Below are 22,778 nucleotides of genomic sequence, written 5' to 3'. Positions count from 1 at the left end.
CCTGAGACAGGGTAGCGTATGCTGAATGACTATAGGTGATATATCCAGGTATCCACAGCATCATTAAGGATGCCAGTCTTGGTGACTGAGAGGTCAGCCGATCCCTTTGCAGAAGAGAAGGCAAGAGGGAAAGGTTCTGTTTTGGGTGAATTTTGTCCCCCCACGAAACTGTGTTCATATTCTAACACCTTGTGCCTATGAATGTGACTTTATTTGAAAAGAGAGCCTTTGAAGATGTAATCTAATGAAGATGAAGATGAAGTCATCCATGATGAAGGCGGGCTTTAATCCAGAATGGCCAGTGTCCTTATAAGAAGGGAAAACAGAGACACAGACACAGAATACAGGGAGAACGCCATGTGAAGGAAAGACCGGAACAACGATGAATCTAGAAGCCAAAGGATGCCAAGGATTGCTGGCAACGCCAGAAGCTAAGAGAAAGGAATAGAACACATTCTCTTTTAGAACCTTCCGAGAGAGGGTGTCCTGGACGGCACCTGATTTTGGACTGGCATCCAGAACCGAGAGGGAATAAGTGTCTTAAGTCCTCAGTGTGTGGTACTTTTTATGTCAGCCCCAGGAAATGAATACAGCCACCTTTGATGGGAGAGACATATTAATTGTAAATATTCAAATGTATGTGTCAGGATTGCCAATGGCCAGTAAAGGATTGTACTTGGGGAAGGGACTCAGAACCTGATACACTTTGGTAATTCCCACTTTGGTGGTTCAGTTGAAGTACGATCATTTCTGAAAGGGAAAATGTCTAAAAAGAGAATTAAAGGTAAAGGACATAGAGTTTTAAAAGAATCAGAATGGTAGTGGTCACTGCCATGTAAGTATATTTAGGCTAAATAGTTTCATGAAAGCTGCATGAAGGGTATTTCAAGCCGAGAGTGGTGGATGGCATGGCTCAATGTAGCGCGACTCGGAAATGCACTGCAGAAAAAGTGTGACATTAGCCAGAACTGCTAGTAGTTCTTTGCATTTACGTCACGCTTTCTAATTTATTATGAATTTTCACATTCTCTGTCTTATTTCCCACAGCACCGAGAGTTAACATTATTGTTACTGTACAGGTGAGGATACTCAATGGGGAGGTTAAATTCTTTTCCTGAAATGTCACAATTTTAAATGATGGGGCCAAAATGTGAACCCAGACAACCAACACTATGTTCTTTCCAGGGGACTTTGAAATATTTTTCAACTGCTTTCAATAAGGCCCTACTCTTAGCAGGTAGAGACTAACGGTTACCAAAAGTCAGTGATAATAAGTGCTCTTAATGTTTTAGTCAGCGTGCTGAGCATGCAAAGATCTCCTCACTGTGTTTATAAACTTTATGTTTATAATTTATATAATTTATAATGTTAAGGTGTTAATAATGTAGAGAACTTAATTACACAAGAATTATAGGGCTGGTGCCCAAATGGCCAAACTTAAAAGAATTTTAATGTATGAAAATAGAAACTGGCTCCAACTGTTTTAAGTTTCCTTGTATATTCAGCAGCCTGAGCAGGGATTTGTTCAGTGGTCAAATATTCAAAGAAGACATAGTAAACTAAATTTTGGAAGCTTCCTAATGCACGTGTTTTGTGTGTATGTACATGGTTGTGTGTTTGGGAGTGGGGGGGTGTGGGTGAGGGAAATGTAGCCAGGGATTTATGGCCTCTTACCACACGTTTGGGCTTCTAGTGCTCTCAGTTATATCCTCATCACAATCACTCTACCTAGTTGGTTTAGGTTCCAGGAAATTCCCAGCAAGATGAAATAGTTTGGGAGCATCCTTCAAGAACCCCAGAGGAGCAATGAAGCGTCCAGCTCCAGAGTGGGAGAACGTTTCCGTGAAAGGGTCAGAGTCATGCCTTGTGCAGAGAGGGTGAGGGACTGTGTGGTATGTTGAACAGGGAGCGAGCACGTTTGTTACCACTGACTCTGGGTGGAAATGCAGGTGAACATATGCACGATGTCCTACCTTTTGTGTTAGATGAACATGTGTGTGAAAGCCCTTCAACAAGGAGACAGGAATAGACTTTTTCTCAAAGGAGACATACAGATGGCTAACAGACACATGAAAGATGCTCAACATCACCCATCATCATGGAATTACAAAATCAAAACCACAAGGAGATATCACCTCACACCTGTCACAATGTCTAAAATTAATAATACAGGAAACAACAGATACTGGTGAGGATGTGGAAAAGGGGAATTCTTTTCCACTACTGCTGAGAATGCGAACTGGTGCAGCTACTCTGGAAAACAGTATAGAGGTTCTTCAAAAACTTAAAAATAGAACTAACCTATGATGCAGCAATTACACAGCTGGATATTTACCCAGTGGATACAAAAATACTGATTCAAAGGAGTACATGCACTCTTATGTTTATGTATTTATTGTCAGAGAGAGAGAGAGCAGAAGCAGGGGGAGTGATAGGCAGAGGGAGAAGGAGGCTCCATGCTGAGCAAGGAGCCCGATTCAGGCCTGGATCCCAAATTCTGGGATCATGACCTGAGCCAAAGGCAGACACTCAACTGACTGAGCCACCCAGGTGTCCCTTCCCCCTGATGTTTGTATCAGTATTATCAACAATAGCCAAGTTATGGAAAGAGCCCAAATGACCATCAACTGATGAATGGTTAAAGAAGATGTGGTATATGCATTTGCAATGGAACATTACTCAGCCATGAAAGAGGACGAAATCTTGCCATTTGCAGCGACATGGATGGAACCTAGAGTATATTATGCTAAGTGAAATAAGTCAGTCAGAGAAAGACAAATAGCATATGACCTCACTCATATGTGGGATGTCAAAAAGAAAACTGATGGGAAGGAGTCCAAGATGGCAGAGGAGTAGGAGACCATAATTTTGTCTGGTCCCAGGAATTCAGCTAGATAGCTATCAAATCATTCTGAACACCTGCGAACTCAACTGGAGATCTAAGAAAAGAATAGCTGCAATTCTAAAAATAGAAAAGCGACTACTTTCTGCAAGGTGGGAGGTGTGGAGAAGTGAATCCGTGGTGAAATACAGAAAGACAGATCATGAGAGGAGGTAACCTCTGTTAGCTGGCTACCGGCAAGTGATAAAGCAGTGGAGCACAAAACCAGAACTTTTAGAGTCTGTTCCCATATGAGGACCATTGCTCAGGTGGACAAGTAGGGGCGGAACCCTAGCTGGGACAGTGTGGTGTTAGGATCCTCAGGGTCACGGGAAGACTGGTGGTGCCTGAGTGTGTCAGTGTTCACAGGCATTGGTGTGGGGAGGCTGGCTGCAATGGGTGAGCTCAGGAGTTGGCTCTTGGCTCGGGTTTGCCATAAACTGTGAACCTCAGCACAGGTGGGCGACTGCTCTCTGAACAGGGGCCCAACAAATGGCAGAATGGCGAGACTCTTCTTTCTCCCCTGGGAGGAGTGGTGCGGGAGTGTGCTGCAGGAGTGTGCAGGGTTTGGAGACTCCAGATGGGGTCGAGTGCCTGAGGTAGAAATGCTCAGTCACAGGCCAGGTGAGCACAAAATGCGGCAGGAGACCAGGGAGATAGGAGTGACTCACTGCTTTTCTCTGAGGGTTCACTGAGGAGTGGGGGCCTGAGCTTTCCTCTCTGGGGCTGGAGGTTGGGAGTCTGCCATTTTCATTCTCATCCTCTAAAGCTGCATGAAAAGCCTTCAGGGAACAAAAGTCACATAGAGCAAACTGGAGCAGATTAATTAGCTTGGCTCCCTGGCAAGGGTGGTTTAATTCCACTCCAAGCAAAGACACTTGAGGATCAATGCAACAGACCCCTCTCCCAGAAGATCAGCAAGAACATCCTGCCAAGACCAAGTTTTCCGATCAATGAGAACTGCAAAACTCCAGCACTAGGGGAAACAGTACACAGAATTCATGGCTCTTCCCCCATGATTTACCCCATAATTTCAACTGAAATTAAAAAAAATTTTTTCCTTTACTTTTTTCAATGAATTTCTTATTTTATCAACTCCTTTTTTAAAATCTTTTTTAATTTTCATTTTTACAGTTACCTTCTATCCCTTCATTGCATTTAACCTTATTTGTGTATGTTTATAAGTTTTTCTTACTTTACAATTTTGGGATATACTTTCTTTGAACAGACCAAAATACACCCAAAATCTAGTGTAGGGCTGTGTTCTTAGTCACTTGTCTGACCATACTCTCTTTTTTGTTGTTGTTTTTTCCTTCTTCCTTTTGTTTTGTTTTGTTAATGTCTTTTTTAAATTTTCATCTTTACAGTTATATTTATCCTTTCAATGTATTTAATTTTAGTTTTGTATATATAAGGTTTTTTTCTTTACAATTTTGAGATGTAGTTTCTTCCAACAAAATGACCAAAATACACTCAGAAGATAGTGTATTCCTCTGTTCTGTTCACCTGTCTGCTTATATCCCCTCCTTTGTTGTTGTTGTTTTTGGTTTCTTCCCCCTCTTTTGTCTTTTCTTGTCTTTTAAGTTCCATTTTTACAGTTACAATTTATGCTTTCATTGTATTTAATTATACTTTTGTACATATATGTTTTTCTTTCTTTAAAATTTAGGGATCTAGTTGTCCAAAAAACAGACCAAAATATACATAGAATCCAGTGTATGTCTTCATTCTTCTCACCTCTGATTATATACTCTTCCCTCCCCCTTTTTTCTTTCTTTCCTTTTTTTTCTCTCCCAGTTTTGGGTCTCTTCTGATTTGTTTAGTGTATATTTCTCAGGGGTCGTTGTTGCCATTTTGGTATTTTGTTCTCCTGTTCATCTTTCTTCTCTGGACAGAATGACAAGATGGAAAAACTCACCTCAAAATAGAGAACAAGAGGCAGTACTGAGTGCCAGGGATGTAATCAGTATGGACATAAGTATGATGTCAGAACTAGAGTTCAGAATAAGGATTATAAAGACACTAGCTGGGCTTGAAAATAGCATAGAAGACACTAGAGAATCCCTTTCTGGAGAAATAAAAGAACTGAAATCTAACCAAGTCAAATAAAAAAAGGCTACTAGTGAGATGCAATCAAAAAGGAGGCTCTGACTGCTGGGACAAATGAGGCTGAAGAGAGAATTCCTGATATAGAAGACAAAACGATGGAGAATATCAAGTTGAGAGAAAGAGATAAACCACTACTGGATGACGAGGTGAGAATCTGACATAAGTGATATAATAAAGTAAACAATATTAGAACAATTGGGATCTCAGAAGAAGAGGAAAGGGAGGGAGAAGGAAGAGAACTTCTCTAATCTGAGGAAGGAAACAGGCATCAAAATCCAGGGGGCACAGAGAACCCCCCTCAAAATCAAGAAAATAGGTCAATACCTCGACATCTAATAGTGAAACTTTCAAATCTCAGAGACAAGGGGAAAATCCTGAAAGGAGCTCAGGAGAAGAGGTCTGTAACCTAAAAGGGTAGAAACATTAGACTGGCAGCAGACTTATCCACAGAGACCTGGCCCACAAGAAAGGACTGGCATGATATACTCACGGTGCTAAATGAGAAAAATATGCAGCCAAGAATACTATATACAGTTAGAATGTCATTCAAAATAGAAGGAGAGATAAAAAGCTTCTAGGAAAAACAGAAATTAAAGAAAATGTGATAACCAAACAAGCCCTAGAAGAAGTATTAAAGGGGATCCTCTAAGCAAACAGTGAGCCCCAAAGTAACATAGACCAGAAAGGAACAGAGACAATCTACAGATACAGTGACTTTACAGGTAATACAATGGCACTAAATTCATAACATTCAATAGTTACTCTTACTGTCAGTGGGCTAAATGCTCCAATCAAAAGACACAGGCTATCAGACTGGATAAAAAAGCAGGATCTATCCACATGCTGTCTGCAAGAGACTCATTTTAGATCCAAAGACAGCTCCAGATTTAAAGTGAGGGGATGGAAAACCATTTATCATGCTAATGGACATCAAAAGAAAGCTGGAATGGCAATCCTTAGATCAGACAAATTAGATTTTAAACCAAAGACTGTAATAAGAGATGAGGAAGGACACTATATCCTACTTAAAGGGTCTATCCAACAAGAAGTTCTAACAATTGTAAATATTTATGCCCCTACCAGGGGAACAGCCAATTATATAAGGCAATTAAAACAAAATCAAAGAAACACGTCGATAATAATACAATAATAATGGGGGACTTTAACAACCCACTCACTGCAATGGACAGATTATCTAAGCAGAAGATTAACAAGGAAACAAGGACTTTGAATGACACACTGGACCAGATGGACTTCAGAGACATATTCACAGCATTCCATCCTAAAGCAACAGAATACATATTCTTTTTGAGTGCAAACGGAACATTCTCTAGAACAGATCACATCCTGGGTCACAAATCAGGCCTCAACCGGTACCAAAAGACTGGAATTGTTCCCTGCATATTTTCAGACCACAATGCTTTGAAACTGGAACTCAATCACAAGAGGAAAGTCGGAAAGAACTCAAATACCTGGAGGCTGAAGAGCGTCCTACTAAAGAATGAATCAGTCAACCAGGAAATTAAAGAGGAACCTTAAAAATTCACAGAAACAAATGAAAATGAAAACACAACTGTTCAAAATCTTGGGATTCAGCAAAGGCGGCCTAAGAGGGAAGTGTATAGCAATACAAGCCTTTCTCAAGAAACAAGAAAGTTCTCAAAGACACAACCTATCCCTACAGCTAAAGGAGCTGGAGAAAGAACAGCAAATAAAGCCTAAACACAGGAGGAGAAGAGAAATAATGAAGAATAGGGCAGAAATCAATGAAATAGAACCCAAAAGAATGGTAGAACAGATCAACGAAAGTAGGAGCTGGTTCTTTGAATGAATGAATAAGACTGATAAACCCCTGGCCAGACTTATCCAGAAGAAAAGAGAAAGGACCCAAATAAATAAAATCATGAATGAAAGAGGAGAGATCACAACTAACAATGTAGAAACTAAAACAATTATAAGAACATATTATGAGCATCTATATGCCAACAAATTAGGCAATCTGGAAGAAATGGATGCATTCCTAGAGATGTATCAACTACCAAAACTGAACCAGGAAGAAATAGAAAACCTGAACACACCTGCAACCAGCAAGGAAATTGAAGGAGTAATAAAAAACCTCACAAAAAACCAAAGTCCACAGCCAGATGGCTTTCCAGGGGAATTCTACCAAACATTTAAAGAAGAATTAATACCTATTCTTCTGAAGCTGTTTTGAAAAATAGAAATGGAGGGGAAACTTCCAAACTTTTATTATGAGGCCAGCATTACCTTGATTCCAAAACCAGAAAAAGACCCCATCAAAAAGGAGAATTACAGACCAATGTCCCTGATGAACATGGATGCCAAAATTCTCACCAAAATACTAGTCAATAGGATCCAACAGTACATTAAAAGGATTATTCACCACAACCAACTGAGATTTATTCCTGGGCTGCAAGGTTGGTTCAGCACACACAAATCATTCAAAGTGATACACTACATAAATAAAAGAAAGGACAAGAGCCATATGATCCTCTCAATAGATGCAGAAGAAGCATTTGACAAAGTGAAGCATCCTTTCTTGATTAAAACTCTTTACAGTGGAGGGATAGAGGGAACATATCTCAATATCATAAAAGTCATCTATGAAAACTCATAGTGAGTATCATTCTCGATGGGGAAACCTGAGAGCTGTTCTCCTAAGGTCGGGAATACAGGAGGGATGTCCACTATCACCACAGCTGTTTAACATATTACTAGAAGTCCTAGCCTCAACAATCAGATAAAAAAAGAGAGAGAGAGAGAAAAGAAAAGAAATAAAAGGCATCGGAATCAGCAAAGAAGTCAAACTCTCATTCTTAGCAGATTACATGATACTGTGTATGGATAACCCAAAAGACTCTGCCCCAAAATTGCTAGAACTCATATAGGAATTCAGTAAATTGACAGGATACAAAATCAGTGCACAGAAATCAGTTGCATTTCTATACCATCAGTGAGACAGAAGAAAGAGAGATGACGGAGTTACTGCCATTTACTATTGCACCCAAAACCAAAAGATGCCTAGGAATACCTAACCAAATAGGTAAAGGATCGGTACTTAAAAACTATAGAACACTCATGAAAGAAATTGAAGAAGACACAAAGAGATGGAAAAACGTTCCATGCTCATGGATTGGAAGAATAAATATTAAAATGTCTATGCTACCTAGAGCAATCTACACATTCAATGCAATCCCTTTCAAAATACTATCAATATTTTTCATAGAACTGGAACAAATAATCCTAAAATTTGTATGGAACCAGAAAAGACCCTGAATAACCAAAGGAATGTTGAAAACGAAAACGAAAGCTGGTGGCATACAATTCTGGACTTCCAGCTCTATTACAAAGCTGTAATCATAAAGACAGTATGGTAGTGGCACAGAAACAGACACTTATATCAATGGAACAGAATACAGAGCCCAGAAATGGACCCTCAACTCTATGGTCAACTAATCTTTCACAAAGCAGGAAGGAATATCCAATGGAAAAAAGACAGTCTCTTCAACAAATGGTGTTGGGAAAATTGGACAGCCACATGCAGAAGAATGAAACTGAACCATTCTCTTATACCATACACAAGGATAAACTCAAATTGAATGAAAAACCCCAATGTGAGACAGGAATCCATCAAAATCGTAGAAGAGAACACAAGCAACAACTCTGTGAGCTCGGCAGCAGCAACTCCTTGCTAGAAATGTCTCCAAAGGCAAGGGAAGCAAAAGCAAAAATGAACTATTGGAACTGCATCAAGATGAAAAGCTTTTGCACAGCAAAGGAAACAGTCGACAAAACCAAAAGACAATGGAGAGAATGGGAGAAGGTATTTGCAAATGACATATCAGATAAAGGGTTAGTCTCTAAAATCTATAAAGAACTCATCAAACTCAACACCCAAAGAACAAATAATCCAACCAAGAAATGGGCAGAAGACATGAACAAACATTTCTCCAAGGAAGGCATTCAAATTGCCAACAGACACATGAAAAAGTTTTCAACATCACATCTTGTGTCAGGGAAATATGAATCAAAACCACAATGTGATACCATCTCATGCCAGTTACAATGGCTACAATTAACAAGACAGGAAATAACAAATGTTGGTGAGGATATGGAGAAAGGGGAACCCTCCTATACTATTGGTGGCAATGCAAGCTGGTACAGCCACTCTGGGAAACAGTATGGAGGTTCCTCAAAACGTTGAAAATTGAGCTACCTTATGACCCAGCAATTGCACTACTGGGTAATTTACCCCAAAGATACAAATATAGTGATCCAGAGGGGCACCTGCACCCAATGTTCATAGCAGCAATGTCCACAATAGCCAAACTATGGAAAGAGCCCAGATGTCCAGTGACAGATGAATGGATAAAGAAGAGGTGGCATATATGCACAATGTAATATTATGCAGCCAACAAAAAATGATATCTTGCCATTTGCAATGACATGGATTGAACTAGAGGGTATTATGTTAAGTGAAATAAGTCTGTCAGAGAAAGGCAATTATCCTATGATCTCCCTGATGTGTGGAATTTAAGAAACAAGGCAGAGGATCATAGGGAAGAGAGGAAAAAATGAAACAAATCAAAACCAAAGAGGGAGACAAAGCACAGAAGACTCTTAATCTTATGAAACAAACTGAGGGTTGCTGGAGGGGAGTGGAGTGGAAGGATGGGGTAACGGGGTGATGGACATTGGGGAGGGTATGTGTTATACTGAGCACTGGGCATCGTGTAAGACTGATGAATCACAAGGATACCTGAGTGGCTCAGATGGCTTCAGCTCAGGTCATGATCTCGGGGTCCTGGGATGGGGCCCGGCTTTGGGCTCCCTGCTCAGCGGGGAGTCTGCTTATCCCTCTCACTCTGCTACTCCATCTGCTTGTGCTCTCTTGCTCTCTCTGTCAAATAAACAAAATCTTAAAAAACAAACTGATGAATCACAGACCTGTACCCCTGAAACAAATAATACATTATATGATAATTAATCAAATTTAAGTAAAAAAAATCATTTTTTCCCCCAATAACCTCATGAGAAGTTTGGTAGAATTTGGTTGCCCTCCTTTATATTCAGCTTAAAGATTAGACTGTGCCTCATTATTAGCTCTGTGATCCTGTGTACAGTGGTTATGGAGAGTAAGTGAAAAAAGAATTCACATATTTATGTTTATTTATTTATTTTTAAAGATTAATTTATTTTAGAGAGAGAAAGAGTGTGCATGAGTGGGGCGAGGCGAAGGAGACAGAGAGGGAAGCAGACTCCCTGCTGGGTGGAGAACTCTATGCCTAAGCTGGGCTCATTCCACACCCTGAGATCATGACCTCACATATTTACATTTAAAATTAAGGAACTGAATGGACTCTTATTTATATATTTATATGTAAATGTTTTGGACAGTTGTGACAGAAAAGCCTAAACTATTTTGTAAAACATGTAGGTCTTTATTTATTTATTTATTTATTTTTAAAAGATTTTATTTATTTATTTGAGAGAGAGAATGAGATAGAGAGAGAGAGAGCACAAGAGGGAAGAGGGTCAGAGGGAGAAGCAGACTCCCTGCTGAGCAGGGAGCCTGATGCGGGACTCGATCCTGGGACTCCTGGGACTCGATCCTGGGACTGAGCCGAAGGCAGTCGCTTAACCAACTGAGCCACCCAGGCACCCACATGTAGGTCTTTAATAGATGAGAACCAAGGTGGTTGGGGAGATCTAGGGAGTTATTTCTGAAATATATGAAATAACAAAAGAGACGGATGAGGCCTCCTCTGGCTTTGTCCTTGATCGTCATTCTCCCTGAGGACTGCCATCTCTGGACCGCTCAGTGACAGGGGCTCATTAGCAGTGTGGGCATCTGCTCCCCAGAGACGTCAGCCAGGGAAACACATTTGGTTCTCAGTGCCAGCCCAGCCACAGCTGAGTGTCACAGCACCCTCTCCTGTGCTCATACAGGCAGGCCATTGTATTCAGGAAAGCATAGTGAGAGTTTGCAAGGGACTTCATCTCCTACCTCCTAGAGGCAAAGTGTACTCAGGTACCACATGAAGATAGGTGAAGTCATCAGAGAAAATGTCCTTTTGCTTAGGAAAAATCTATGGATAACTCAGTGCTGGTATAGTCAGCCTTTGCATTTACTGCATACAACTGATTCTACATGTCCAAGGGCCAATCCCCAGTAGTGTCTGTAGGCAGTGACTTGGAAAGGAGGTAGGGAAATAGCTTAGAACCCACAGAGAGGGTGAACAAAGGTGAGTGAAATGGCACTTGGTTTCTATGGTGCTTTAGGAATTGAAGTTAGTTTATTTTCAGTTGCAATCATTCTTGAAACAGAAGAGCTGTATTGGTTTGCATATGTGGTCCACTGTCTCAAGGAAGACTGTGGAAAGTCACCAAACATAAGATCTAAATTTAGTTGTTCATTATAGACTCCAGCAAGTCGTTCCCAGACATTTCATTCTACTGTAGCACATTCATTATACCCGTGTATGCACATGTGGAAAATACTTTAAATATGCATATATAGTGGTGATAAAATATGCCGTTCAGTAATAGAATTAGAGATTATGCATATATGTAAAAGTATGAGGCTATATGCTTCCATCCTTCCCATTGGTTCTTATTGTCTGTGAAAATAGACAATATTTGTTTTCTAGGCTTAAAAATCATTGTCAGTATTTATTGTTTTTTTTTTAAGATTTTATTTATTTGACAGAGAGAGACAGTGAGAGAGGGAATAAAGCAGGGGGAGTGGGAGAGAGAGAAGCAGGCTTCCTGCGGAGGACGGAGCCCAACGTGGGGCTCCATGTGGGGCTCGATGTGGGGCTCAATCCCAAGACCCTGAGGTCATGACCTGAGCCACCCTGGTGCCCCCGTATTTATTGTTTGTAAATGTTCATTTTCTCCCTTACGAGTTACTAAGATATCTAAAATATGTGAGGATTATTAAAAATGCTCTGTTGAAGATTACAATAGTGGAGTCCCGTTTTGTGAATATTGTGTCAATGTATTTCTACTTGGACATTGGGTTCCATCCTTCTATCCTTGCCCAGGATCCTGAATGGACTCTTGTATGAACGCCGTTGTTGCCCTGCTCAGATGCTCTCTACCGGGCTGCTGATCCAATCCACTCCCTACGTGTTAGGAATATGGGCTGCAAGGTTCACAGCCATTCCCTCATGCCATATTCCACTTGAGACCACATCCTTCCTTAGCATCGTTCTCTGCTCTGTTTTGCTTCCCTCACCCCCTTTATCCTGAGAGCATTCCCTGAACAAAAACATGCAGTGGAAATCTTACTTGATCCTCTTCTCCCGTGGAACCTGATGGAAAGCACTGTCCATGTTCCTTAGACCTGTCATTTCCAGTGTTAGGATAGCTGCGTTCCCCCTCATTAGCTCATCCTGCATTGCCCTGGAGGGCCTGTTCTAGTGTATCTGGGGTCAGCTCAGACCTAGGGGACAGACGCATTATTAAAGCAAGAGTGATTCATTCCTAGCGCTGCCCGCACTATTTCAGGATTCATTCGGGAACTGGATAGGGTGGGGTTTGTATGTCAGCTCTATCAGTGACTGTTATATAACTGAAATATCTTCAGTGCAGACATTTTCTTGAGATCTTTGAGCTTTAAAACGTGTAGTTTGCTTACTGAGTATCTGGTTTTCAAGAAATATGGACTCTTCCACTTAAACTTTTAGACGTATATGCCAGCATTGAACACTTATGGTAATGGCTCCTTCAGCTTCCATGTGTCTATACTAAACATTTAACCTCTTTCATTTGATGTCTGTTCTCTTCATTTTTACCATAGAATTGTACTTTTGTGAGATGTCATTTCCCACTATATTGTTTTTAGATGGCAATTATTACATAGAATGCCATTGTTTTTGTTTTGTAGAATCTATTTATTTTTATTTTATCTAATAACATTTTTCTCTCTCAGTATATAACCTGTGCCTTTTTCAAATATTTATTGTTTTTTATGCATAGTAATAATTTATGTGTGGATTTGTAACTGGATTTTCCTGGAACATATCATATCATGGTACTTGCTAGAGACACCATTCCGTGCTCCTTACCTAGGATGGATGTGTTTACTATTTCTAGCCCGTATTATTTACACAGTTTGTCTAAGAGGAATCAATCTTTCTTATTGCATTCAGTCATTTGATACCTACGTACATATAGATGATGGTTTTTAGTCTACTTACACAAGTCTTTAAATGTGGTAAGAAGTAGATGAAATGAAATTTCTCATTTAACCTTAGTCTAAACATATCCTTTATCTGGGAAGATTGTGTTCTGTGGTGTTGCCCACAGATGGGAGAGGGATGAATGCTTAGTAGAGGAGGTGGAAGGGAAGAATGTGACCCAGATCAGCAGAACATACTGTTGAGATCGGGAGAATGCATTATGCAGCCTGATCTTTCTCATATCCGGTGTTACTCAAGTATAATAATTTTCCTGAATGTAATGTGAAAAAGAAAAAAAGTAAAGATGGTAGACTATGACAAGAGTATTCTAGTTCCCTCCCAGTGTACTCTCCAGGAAGGCATTGGAAACAATTATAGCATTCAGAGACAATCACATTCTTTTTTCTCCTTTAGTGGCATCTCCTTTGCCTGATATTTAATTTTTCACCTTAAAATCATATTCATTTTTATGCCTGTCTGATAGAAGCCATTCAGCATTCTTTATATGTATGTATATGCACATACAAATACAAAGAAGGAAATTATTTGTACAGTTCAGCTCACCAAAGTTTTATCTTCTCTTACCTGCCTTCTTAGTCCTTACTGATAGGATATTAAAATATATCATTATTTATTCCGATGGTACAATATGATATTGGTGTTCTCCTTGGATGAGTTAGCATTTCACTTTTGTCCTCCTTACTTTGGTGAGTAATTCCCTTATTAGACACCTTTAAAACACCAGCAATTTACTTCAGATACTTTATCTATATTTGTGTGTGTGCACATGAGACTGACCCGTGGTTTGTTTTTATTCGCTCTTCTGAGCAGGTGTGAGTCTGGGCACATTCCCTGTTGTTGCACACTTACACCATCTCAGATGCCTTTATAATTAATTCCATTAAGAAATTTTTTGTGCATAGAATTTTTTTTGTGGCTATCACTGAATGCATCTCCACAGGAAATCCAAGGAAGTATAAAATAGTGTGAAATCCTATATCCTCTATTCTGATTTCATAAATATTTATATTATGCCAGTTTTGTACCCATTTCTTTCACACACCAGTGGGTCTACCCTGAAACCTGGTTCAGATATTTAGTCTTAGAAGAACTAAAAACGTACTGTATGCCTAACCATTTGAACATGATAGAACTGAAATACTCATTTTCTGATGCCTCTTTGGTTGGTTTTTAAGGATGCTTCTTCAGTACCAAGCAGCTGGACGAATAGGGTCATCAGACCCACCTGAGAGCTGGCAACGTGTCTGGTTCAGCATCATTAACTCCGCTGCAAGATAGCTTCCAGAAGGTAATAATTAACCTAATGTTGATGGATGTCTGAGATTTTATATAATACCAAAATATCCTTTTTTATGACTTCCTGTGTACTACTTAAAGGTTTCCACTCTAATGCTTTTACCTGTCATTGCTTTGATAATAAATCTGTTTTTATCTCTATGTATTTATTTATTTAATTATTTTATCATAGGGAGTCATGTAAAGCATTACACTTTGTACATAGATTACACATTTGGGTAACTCTTTAAAATGTTTATTCTGATCAGAATGTTGATGGTGAGTACTCCTACCTTTTTCAGGAATTTCGTGTGCTCTGGTTGGTAATGTGTGAAACAGAAATGTGCAGAAGGAAAATGAAAGCTGTGGCCACTGAATTTTAGGGTTCTGATTCCACCTGACTATGCAACGTCAAGGCATTTTCAGAGTTCCTGATAAATTGATATGGTAATTTTAAGCATCTTTAGGCAAAGTTAAGCACTGTAATTGAATGGTGGTGTTTTCAGGTTCTCTCTGAGTGTGTAGTTGTTTTACTACTATAAAGAAACAGAAATTCCAAATGTGTAGCTTTCATAAATATAGTGTCTCAGAGAGGTAATTCTGACACAATGTTTATATGCAGAACTACTAGTGATATTTTTGAATGTAATTGAATTATTTGTATAAGTAGGTCTTAAATTCCCATATCTGAATGCATTTTTGAGTTTATTTTGTATTATATTCTATTGCCTGTGAGGTGTGTACAAATCCAGTTGTGTACAGTCATGAGATACACATTTACAGTAACGTCTCTCCCTCTGATCCTTCCTGACTGCTCTCCCTCTTTTTCCCTCACCCCCATTCTCTCTACAATGTATGTACATACTTATAGCACTTTAAGTCTCTTTAAACTCAGACTGAAAGACCTTTCATACCTATGACTGATGCCAACACAAGGTCCATTATTTCATTTTTCTTATGTTGCATATTAATGATTTAGTGGAACTAAATTGGTATAAGCTATTTCAATTTCAATTATTTATTGAAATAGTTACTTATAATATCCCATGGCCGTGTCTTATAACATGATAGATTCGCCTCCCTGCCAATTATATTTTTAAAGATTTCTTTTAAAAATTACTAAATGCTTGGTCCTGCAGAAAACTTGTGCTAACAGAGGATGGAACAGAAAAATGGCAGTTCTTTCACTGGGTTTATCCTGCTGGGTTTCTCTGACCGGCCTCAACTGGAGCTAGTCCTCTTTGTGGTTCTTCTGGTCTTCTATCTGTTCACTCTGCTGGGAAACACCGCCATCATTGCCTTGTCCCACCTGGACCCACATCTTCAGACTCCCATGTACTTTTTCCTCTCCAACCTAAGCTTTCTGGACCTGTGTTACACGACCAGCACTGTCCCGCAGCTCCTGGTGCATCTCAGGGGAGCAGACAAGTCTATCTCCTTTGGTGGCTGTGTGGCTCAGCTGTTTGTTGCTCTAGGGTTGGGAGGCACAGAATGCATTCTCTTAGGGGTCATGGCATTGGACCGCTATGCAGCCATCTGCAAGCCCCTGCAGTACACAGTGATCATGCACCCCCGTCTCTGTGCCCTCATGGCTTCTGCATCGTGGTTCATTGGTTTTGCCAACTCCTCAATGGACACAGTGCTCACATTCCTTTTACCATTTTGTGGGAGAAATAAAATAGACCACTTCTTTTGTGAGATCCCCCCACTGCTCAAGCTTGCCTGTGTTGACACCACTGTGAATGAGTCTGTGCTCTTCTTTGTTGGTGTGATCATTCTCCTCATACCTGTGGCATTAATCACAGTCTCCTATGGTTGGATTGTCAGGACAGTCTTAAGAATAAAGTCATCTGCAGGGCAGAGGAAAGCGTTTGGGACATGTGGGTCCCACATCACAGTGGTCTCCCTGTTCTATGGCACGGCCATCTACGCTTACCTCCAGCCCAGCAACAACTACTCCCAGGATCAGGGCAAGTTCATTTCTCTGTTCTACACCATCGTCACCCCCATGGTCAACCCCGTCATATATACACTGAGGAACAAGGATGTGACGGGAGCAATGAAGAAGGTGCTTTGGAGAGGCCATGACTCTAGATGACTGGGAGGGAAGACCCTTTGATGCAAGATGTTGAAAGCCAGAGTGATTAAGATGTTTGTGACCTACCTGGGTCATCCAAAATTTCCCCTGATAAGTCTCAAGTGAATTTACTTACATCATTCTTTTATGCAAGTGAGTGTTCAAAGTCTAAGTTCATGGATTCATGCAGCCTCCAGAGAGGCTGATTTTGTGTTCCTAGATCATATGCATATATATATTTAAGGATTTATTATTTAATTTGAGAGAGAGAGAGAGCATGTGCAGGAGGGGTAGAGGGAGAGGGAGAAAGAATCTCAAGCAGACTGTACCCTGAGCACAGAACCTGATGCTGGGATGGATCCCACAACCCTGAGATCATGACCTGAGTCAAAATCAAGTGTCGGACACTTAACCAGCTGCACCAACCATGCTCCCTGAGCATCTGCATCACATTAGTATTTTAGAGAGCTCCACAGGTTTTTCTTATTTTACTCTCATTTGGGATACTGTTCCATTTCTAAGTGCAAAAAGGCATTTATGCACATAATATAAAGGCATAGGCAAAATAAGAATATGAACTACTAATGCACTGTAAGAAATATTAACATTTTAGCATTTTATAGCAATTGCTGGAGGAATGTCACTTATTTTTGTATTTTGATCATGGCTCTATTACAAGGTCCTTAAGTTGAGTATATCACAGCTTTTTCACAGAATTAGGTGGCCGTCTGTGGGAAAAACAAATTTTTAGATCAAAGAGTAACTTGGTAACCTAATTCTGATAAAGCCATTCAGATATCAGGCCTAGTGTGATGTCACCAATGTGACATGTTTTTATGTAGCGTTTGTTTCACCTGGGGGCAGGACGTGGTGTCTTGCTGCCAGTACACTGGGAGCATCAGCTGGTAATACACCAGGCAGTGCTTACGTGTAATTTTGTGCTTTAGTCAGAGAAGCACCAATGTGAGGTCTGCCAGTTGGTTATGTAGCTTGTGAGACACCCCATTCATTAAAAATGACTTTTAGGGGGCACCTGGGTGGCTCAGATGGTTAAGCGTCTGCCTTCAGCTCAGGTTATGATCTCAGGGTCCTGGGATCGAGTCCCACATCGGACTCCTTGCTTAGCGGGGAGCCTGCTTCTCCCTCTGCCTACCACTCCCCCTGCTTGTACTCTCTCTCTCTCTCTCTCTCTCTGGCAAATAAATAAATAAACTCTTAAAAAAATGACTTTTAGGACATTATCATATCTGAACAGTACATAACTCAATTCCTATTTAATATTCTACATGTTTTACCTACAGTAATGCAGCAAAAGTTTCAAAAGGCAAAACATTTAGATCCTCTCTTCATACTATTTTATAAATTCTTTGATCCAGGCATCAACTGATGAATGCTTTGTATCTCACATCTACCAAAGGCCCCATACAATTTGAATGCCAGGATATTTAAAAATAAGAGAAATGACCTCTCTTTCCCAGGAAATGCCACGTTCCATGGAGCTTACTCAGATTCACCAGGAGAAAATTTAAAGAAAAAATAAAATGTATATTAACTATTAAACGTCTCCATGTGTCTAAGCTTTATAAATAGCCATCTCATAAAATAACTGTCGTGCAGTTCTGAAATCTGCACATAGCCCAGTGCAGGTAATGTGTTTGTGTCTTGGACTGGACACGTATGCATTAAAAGTGTACTGTTCCCTATCCTGACAGCTGACCAGCATCCTCCAGGGTCTTGAACCCCCTGAACTGGTCATGCTCATGCCAAGTGATCTTGGTACAGAGACAGCATTTGGAGGCTGGAAATGACAGCCAGGGGAGATTATGCACACAGGCAGGTTCTCTCTGTATCTCTAACAAGATCACAGTATTCCCACTTGAAATCAACACCTGGGATATATCTTGACACCATAGTAATGCTTCATGTATGCCAGTAGAAAAACAGTTTTGTAATACTGTTTATCCCTGATGGTGACAAATTTCCCACTCTCCATTATGTTTCAACCACATCCTGACAGTTATATCTAAATGGTCTCTTTAAAATCCCTCAAATGAACTCTCTTTACTGCAAAAACCCTCAGTTCTCATGAAGCTACACAGCCTATTGTTCTGGGTGAGCATCTACTTCTCTGCTCTTAAGGTCACACTGAGCCTTGGGGTGAAATATTTATTTTCCTTAAGAGAATGTTTGAATGGCATTTGCATGTTTCTGTTACATGGGAATAAATTATAGAGAACAAAGTTCTCTGGGATCCATGCTAAAATAAAAAAGAAATTATTTGAAAGTCCAAACACAGGTTCAGTATCGTTCTGTAACATTTTTCTAATGTCAGGAATCTGCCTCCGCACACTCTCCATGCTTTGGCTGTAACAGACTCCAGGGTTGTGTAAATTGTCACCAATATTATTTGGACTGTTTCCTTTTGAATTTTCACCAATAACTGTGGCATGGCTGTGGGATTGTACCCAAGGCTTGGCTAAATCATTTTATTCCATCCGTCTTTAGCACCTGGAGGTCAGGATGATCATGATACTCTAGAGCAATTCATGGATTCTTCCAGCTCTTTTGCTTTCTGAGGAACACAGGGTGCACACCATCAGCTCAGGTAATGGGTGATTGCAGAGACCCAAAATGTCAGTCGGACTCACATGAAACACAATTTTTAACCAGCGGATGATATATCACCAATTAACAAAGGATACAAAATAGCAAGAGTACATGCAGGAGGCCCCAGACCCGTCAGACAGCTTTGGAGACCCCCTCACTGCAATGGAAAGCAGTTTGTTTCTCAAATGTGAGGCAGAACCAGTGTGGTACAAGTCAGCACAGAGAGGCTTCAGGATTCTCACATTACGTGTCCCTGCCTTCATAGCCCTGTTTGGCTTTTGGACTGTCATTTGATAGCATATCTGCAGTGTGTAGAGTGTAGGTTCTGACCGGACCCTCTGCATGGTGCTGAAATCACTACTAGGTCAGTAATCAGAGTACAGCCCCGTAAGACCCTCATGTACCCATAGTCTGTGCATTTCGTGGTTACTGTTTGCCAGAGTTCTGCTCTGACCGGCTCATCGAGGAGGGAGGAACCAGTTATAGATCCCTGTGAACCCTTTCCTTTGCAGGTGACTTCTTTTTGGTTGCTTGTTTTGTAATACAGGTGAGAGCTTCTTTCATCATTGTGGTATTGTAGCGCATTTCAGACCTGGTCCTGCAGACTCTGGGAACCACTGTGTATGGAAATGTGGTTTACTGGGAAGATGGGCTCTGTGTAAATGCAGAAATGAGAGGATGAATGACTGCTGATCAGAGCGGTCAGGGGATGGGGTCCCTGAGGTGGCCTTAGGGACTGGACACTTGCTCTGGGGAGGGACACATTTCCTTCTTTCCCCCAGAGTTCTTCCAGCTGTTTTGGAGTTAAATGGATAAGAGCAGAGTAACAGAAGAAAAACCGTGAAGGTTTATTACCTGCACATGGAGGCCCAGTAATGAAATTGAGACCCAAAGAAATGACCAAGCCAGGCAGTTTTTATACATTTATTCAGAAACAAGAAATGTGTGAGGAATTGTCAGGATAAAGAAAACAGGTGTTTGGAAACTTTAGTTAGGAAGGCATTCTAATTGGAATTTGGGCTGAGGTAGTAGATTCATAAAAAAATAGCAAGGTTTGTTTCTATAGTGCTGTCAACTTTCAGGTCCCTACCTGTGGTGATAACGATGTCTTTAATTCGTAGTCATGGTCGGGTGCCTTTCATGGGGGAATTTGTTTCCTGCTTTCAGGGGGACAGAGGAGGGTGTGATGTCCTTGCACCTGCTGTTTCTCAAGCAGCTTCCATTCAGAACAAGCAATATGCCCTTGAGTTCCATTTGGAGATCTGCCCTGGGCCTCTACACTTGCTGTACACTTGCTCCTTTATAAAAATTTAATTCCATTGATTTACACTTTTGGTGGATTTTTTTTAACCATTGTGAACTGGTTGAGATCTATGCGGTCTTTAATAAGTGTAAGTTCTTCTGATTAGGCAACCATTTTTGAGGACAGTTTTAAGCTCTTTTGAGAATGAGGTTCTGTTCTTGCCATTGACTTTAGTCTCAGTGAAGCATCCTGGACATTTTTGTTCTTAAAGATTTTATTTATTTGTCAGAGAGAGGGAGAGAGAGCACAAGCAGGGTGAGCGGCAGAGGGAGAAGCAGGCTCCCAGTGGAGCAAGGAGCCAGATGCGGGACTCAATCCCAGGACCCCAGGATCATGACCTGAGCTGTAGGCAGATGCTTATCTGACTGAGCCACCCAAGTGTCCTGCATCCTAGACATTTTTAAGGGTTGGGTTATTTGGGATCCTCATGATCAATGGGATGTCATGATCAGTTGTCAAAGCCTTCTCGGGAGCTCCCACTGATTCTGTGGTAGCAGGTCATAAGCAGTGCTTTCCATGTATTTTTAAGTCCCCATTTCAAGCATTTGGAAACATTGAAATAGTTTTGCAAGATTCTTTTGGGAAAGCTTCTTTATTAATTTATGGAAATGAGAACTCTGTTTTTTTTGTATTTAAAGGAAATATCTTGGCTACAATGTGTTGTTTTTAGCATGAAACCATCCTCTCCTTTGATTCATTGCCTTTCTTGGAAAAAGCATCCTATACTTCCCAAAGAATGTTTCTCCTCAAATTCCACCACAACATGTTACATTTTGGCTTGCATTTAGATTGAAGTAACATATATATTAGTATATTATTACACACACACACACACACACACACAGATATGCACGTGCACAAATAAATGTACTCCACCTGCAATTTCTTGTAGGTTAATCTCTTAACCCTTTTGTGAAGATGAATAATAGAAGAAAATATGTTTTCTTTGGCTTGTATTACTTTGAAGTGACAGGATAATAAATGATGTATTTCCAATGTGTTCTGAAATGTGTACAAATATACCCAAGTGTGTGTGGTAACAGTTTATTCCTTCAGGTCACATTGCAAAGAAAAAACCACTTACCAGGAGGTGGTGGGGTATCTGCTATTGATAAAATCTCACACCACTAAAGAGCAGAATAGAACAAACTATACTCATTTTGCTGTCGTAATAGACAGACACAGATTAAAAAGTTTAGAAATGGCATTCCTTCATTCTCTGGATTTAAAATTGGAAGAGAAATGGTGGGCTGTGTTTTTACATAGGATAATTCTAGAATATTGTCATTTATTAACTTTGTAGAGAGATTTTTTTAAATTTATTTATTTATTTATTTATTTATTTATTTATTTTAGGGGTGAGGGGCAGAGAAGGAGGGAGAGAGAAACTTAAGCAGACTCTTCCTTGAGAGCAGGGCTCTACTAGGGGCTTGATCACAGTACCCTGAGAACACCACCTGAACCAAAACCAGGAGTCTGACACTTAACCAACTGCAGCACCGAGGCACCCCTGTAGAGGGATTTTTGTATTAAAGAGCCAGAAAAATCTGACTTTAGGAAAGGAATAAGAAATGGGATGAAAAAATGGAATGATATCTCTTGTGTTTATTTATTTTTTCCCCAGATATACTAAGATAGAATTGACTTGTAACATTGAGCAAGTTTTAGGAGTAGAGAATGTGAATATCTATATATAACAAAATTGTTACCACCACAGTGTTAGCTAACACCTCCATCTCATCACATAATTACCCTATCTTCTCTGTGGTGAGAACATGTAAGATCTATTCTCTTAGCAACTTTCAAGTCTGTAATACAATCATATTAACTACATGTACCATGGACCATGCTGTACATTAGCTTCAGGACTTATTCATGTTATAACTGGTAGTTGGTACCCTTTGCCCAACTCTCCCACGTCTCTTCCTCCTCAGTCCCTGGTAACCACATTTCTACTCTCTGTATCTACAGGTTCAGCTTTTCTGGATCCCACGGTTATATGAGATCACACAGTATTTGTCTTGTTATCTTTTGTCTTTTTGATGATAGCCATTCTAACAGGTGTGAGTGCTATCTGATTGTGGTTTTGGTTTGCATCTTCCTGACAATTAGTGATGTTGAATACCTTTCATGTATCTCTTGGTCATTTGTATGTCTTCTTTGGAGAAATGTCTGTTCAGTTCTCCTGTCCTTTTAAAAAAGTGGAATTGTTGGTTTTGTGCCACTGACTCGCATGAGTTCCTTATATACTTGGGATATTAACCCCTTATCAGGTAGAAGATGTGTAAGTATTTTCTC

General features: G+C 40.2%; 1 protein-coding gene across 1 annotated transcript; it reads left to right on the top strand.

Moving 5' to 3' along the window:
• The first annotated feature begins 15,652 nt into the window (after positions 1-15,652).
• Positions 15,653-16,591, top strand: LOC118357152 (putative olfactory receptor 2B8). Its single transcript, XM_035728408.1, has one exon. The coding sequence runs from the start codon at positions 15,653-15,655 to the stop codon at positions 16,589-16,591; it is 939 nt and encodes a 312-aa protein (XP_035584301.1).
• Positions 16,592-22,778: the final 6,187 nt, after the last annotated feature.

Source organism: Zalophus californianus, chromosome 7 (assembly GCF_009762305.2).
Source record: "Zalophus californianus isolate mZalCal1 chromosome 7, mZalCal1.pri.v2, whole genome shotgun sequence".
Classification (NCBI taxonomy): Eukaryota; Metazoa; Chordata; class Mammalia; order Carnivora; family Otariidae; genus Zalophus; species Zalophus californianus.
This window is presented reverse-complemented; position numbering and strand designations above follow the sequence as displayed.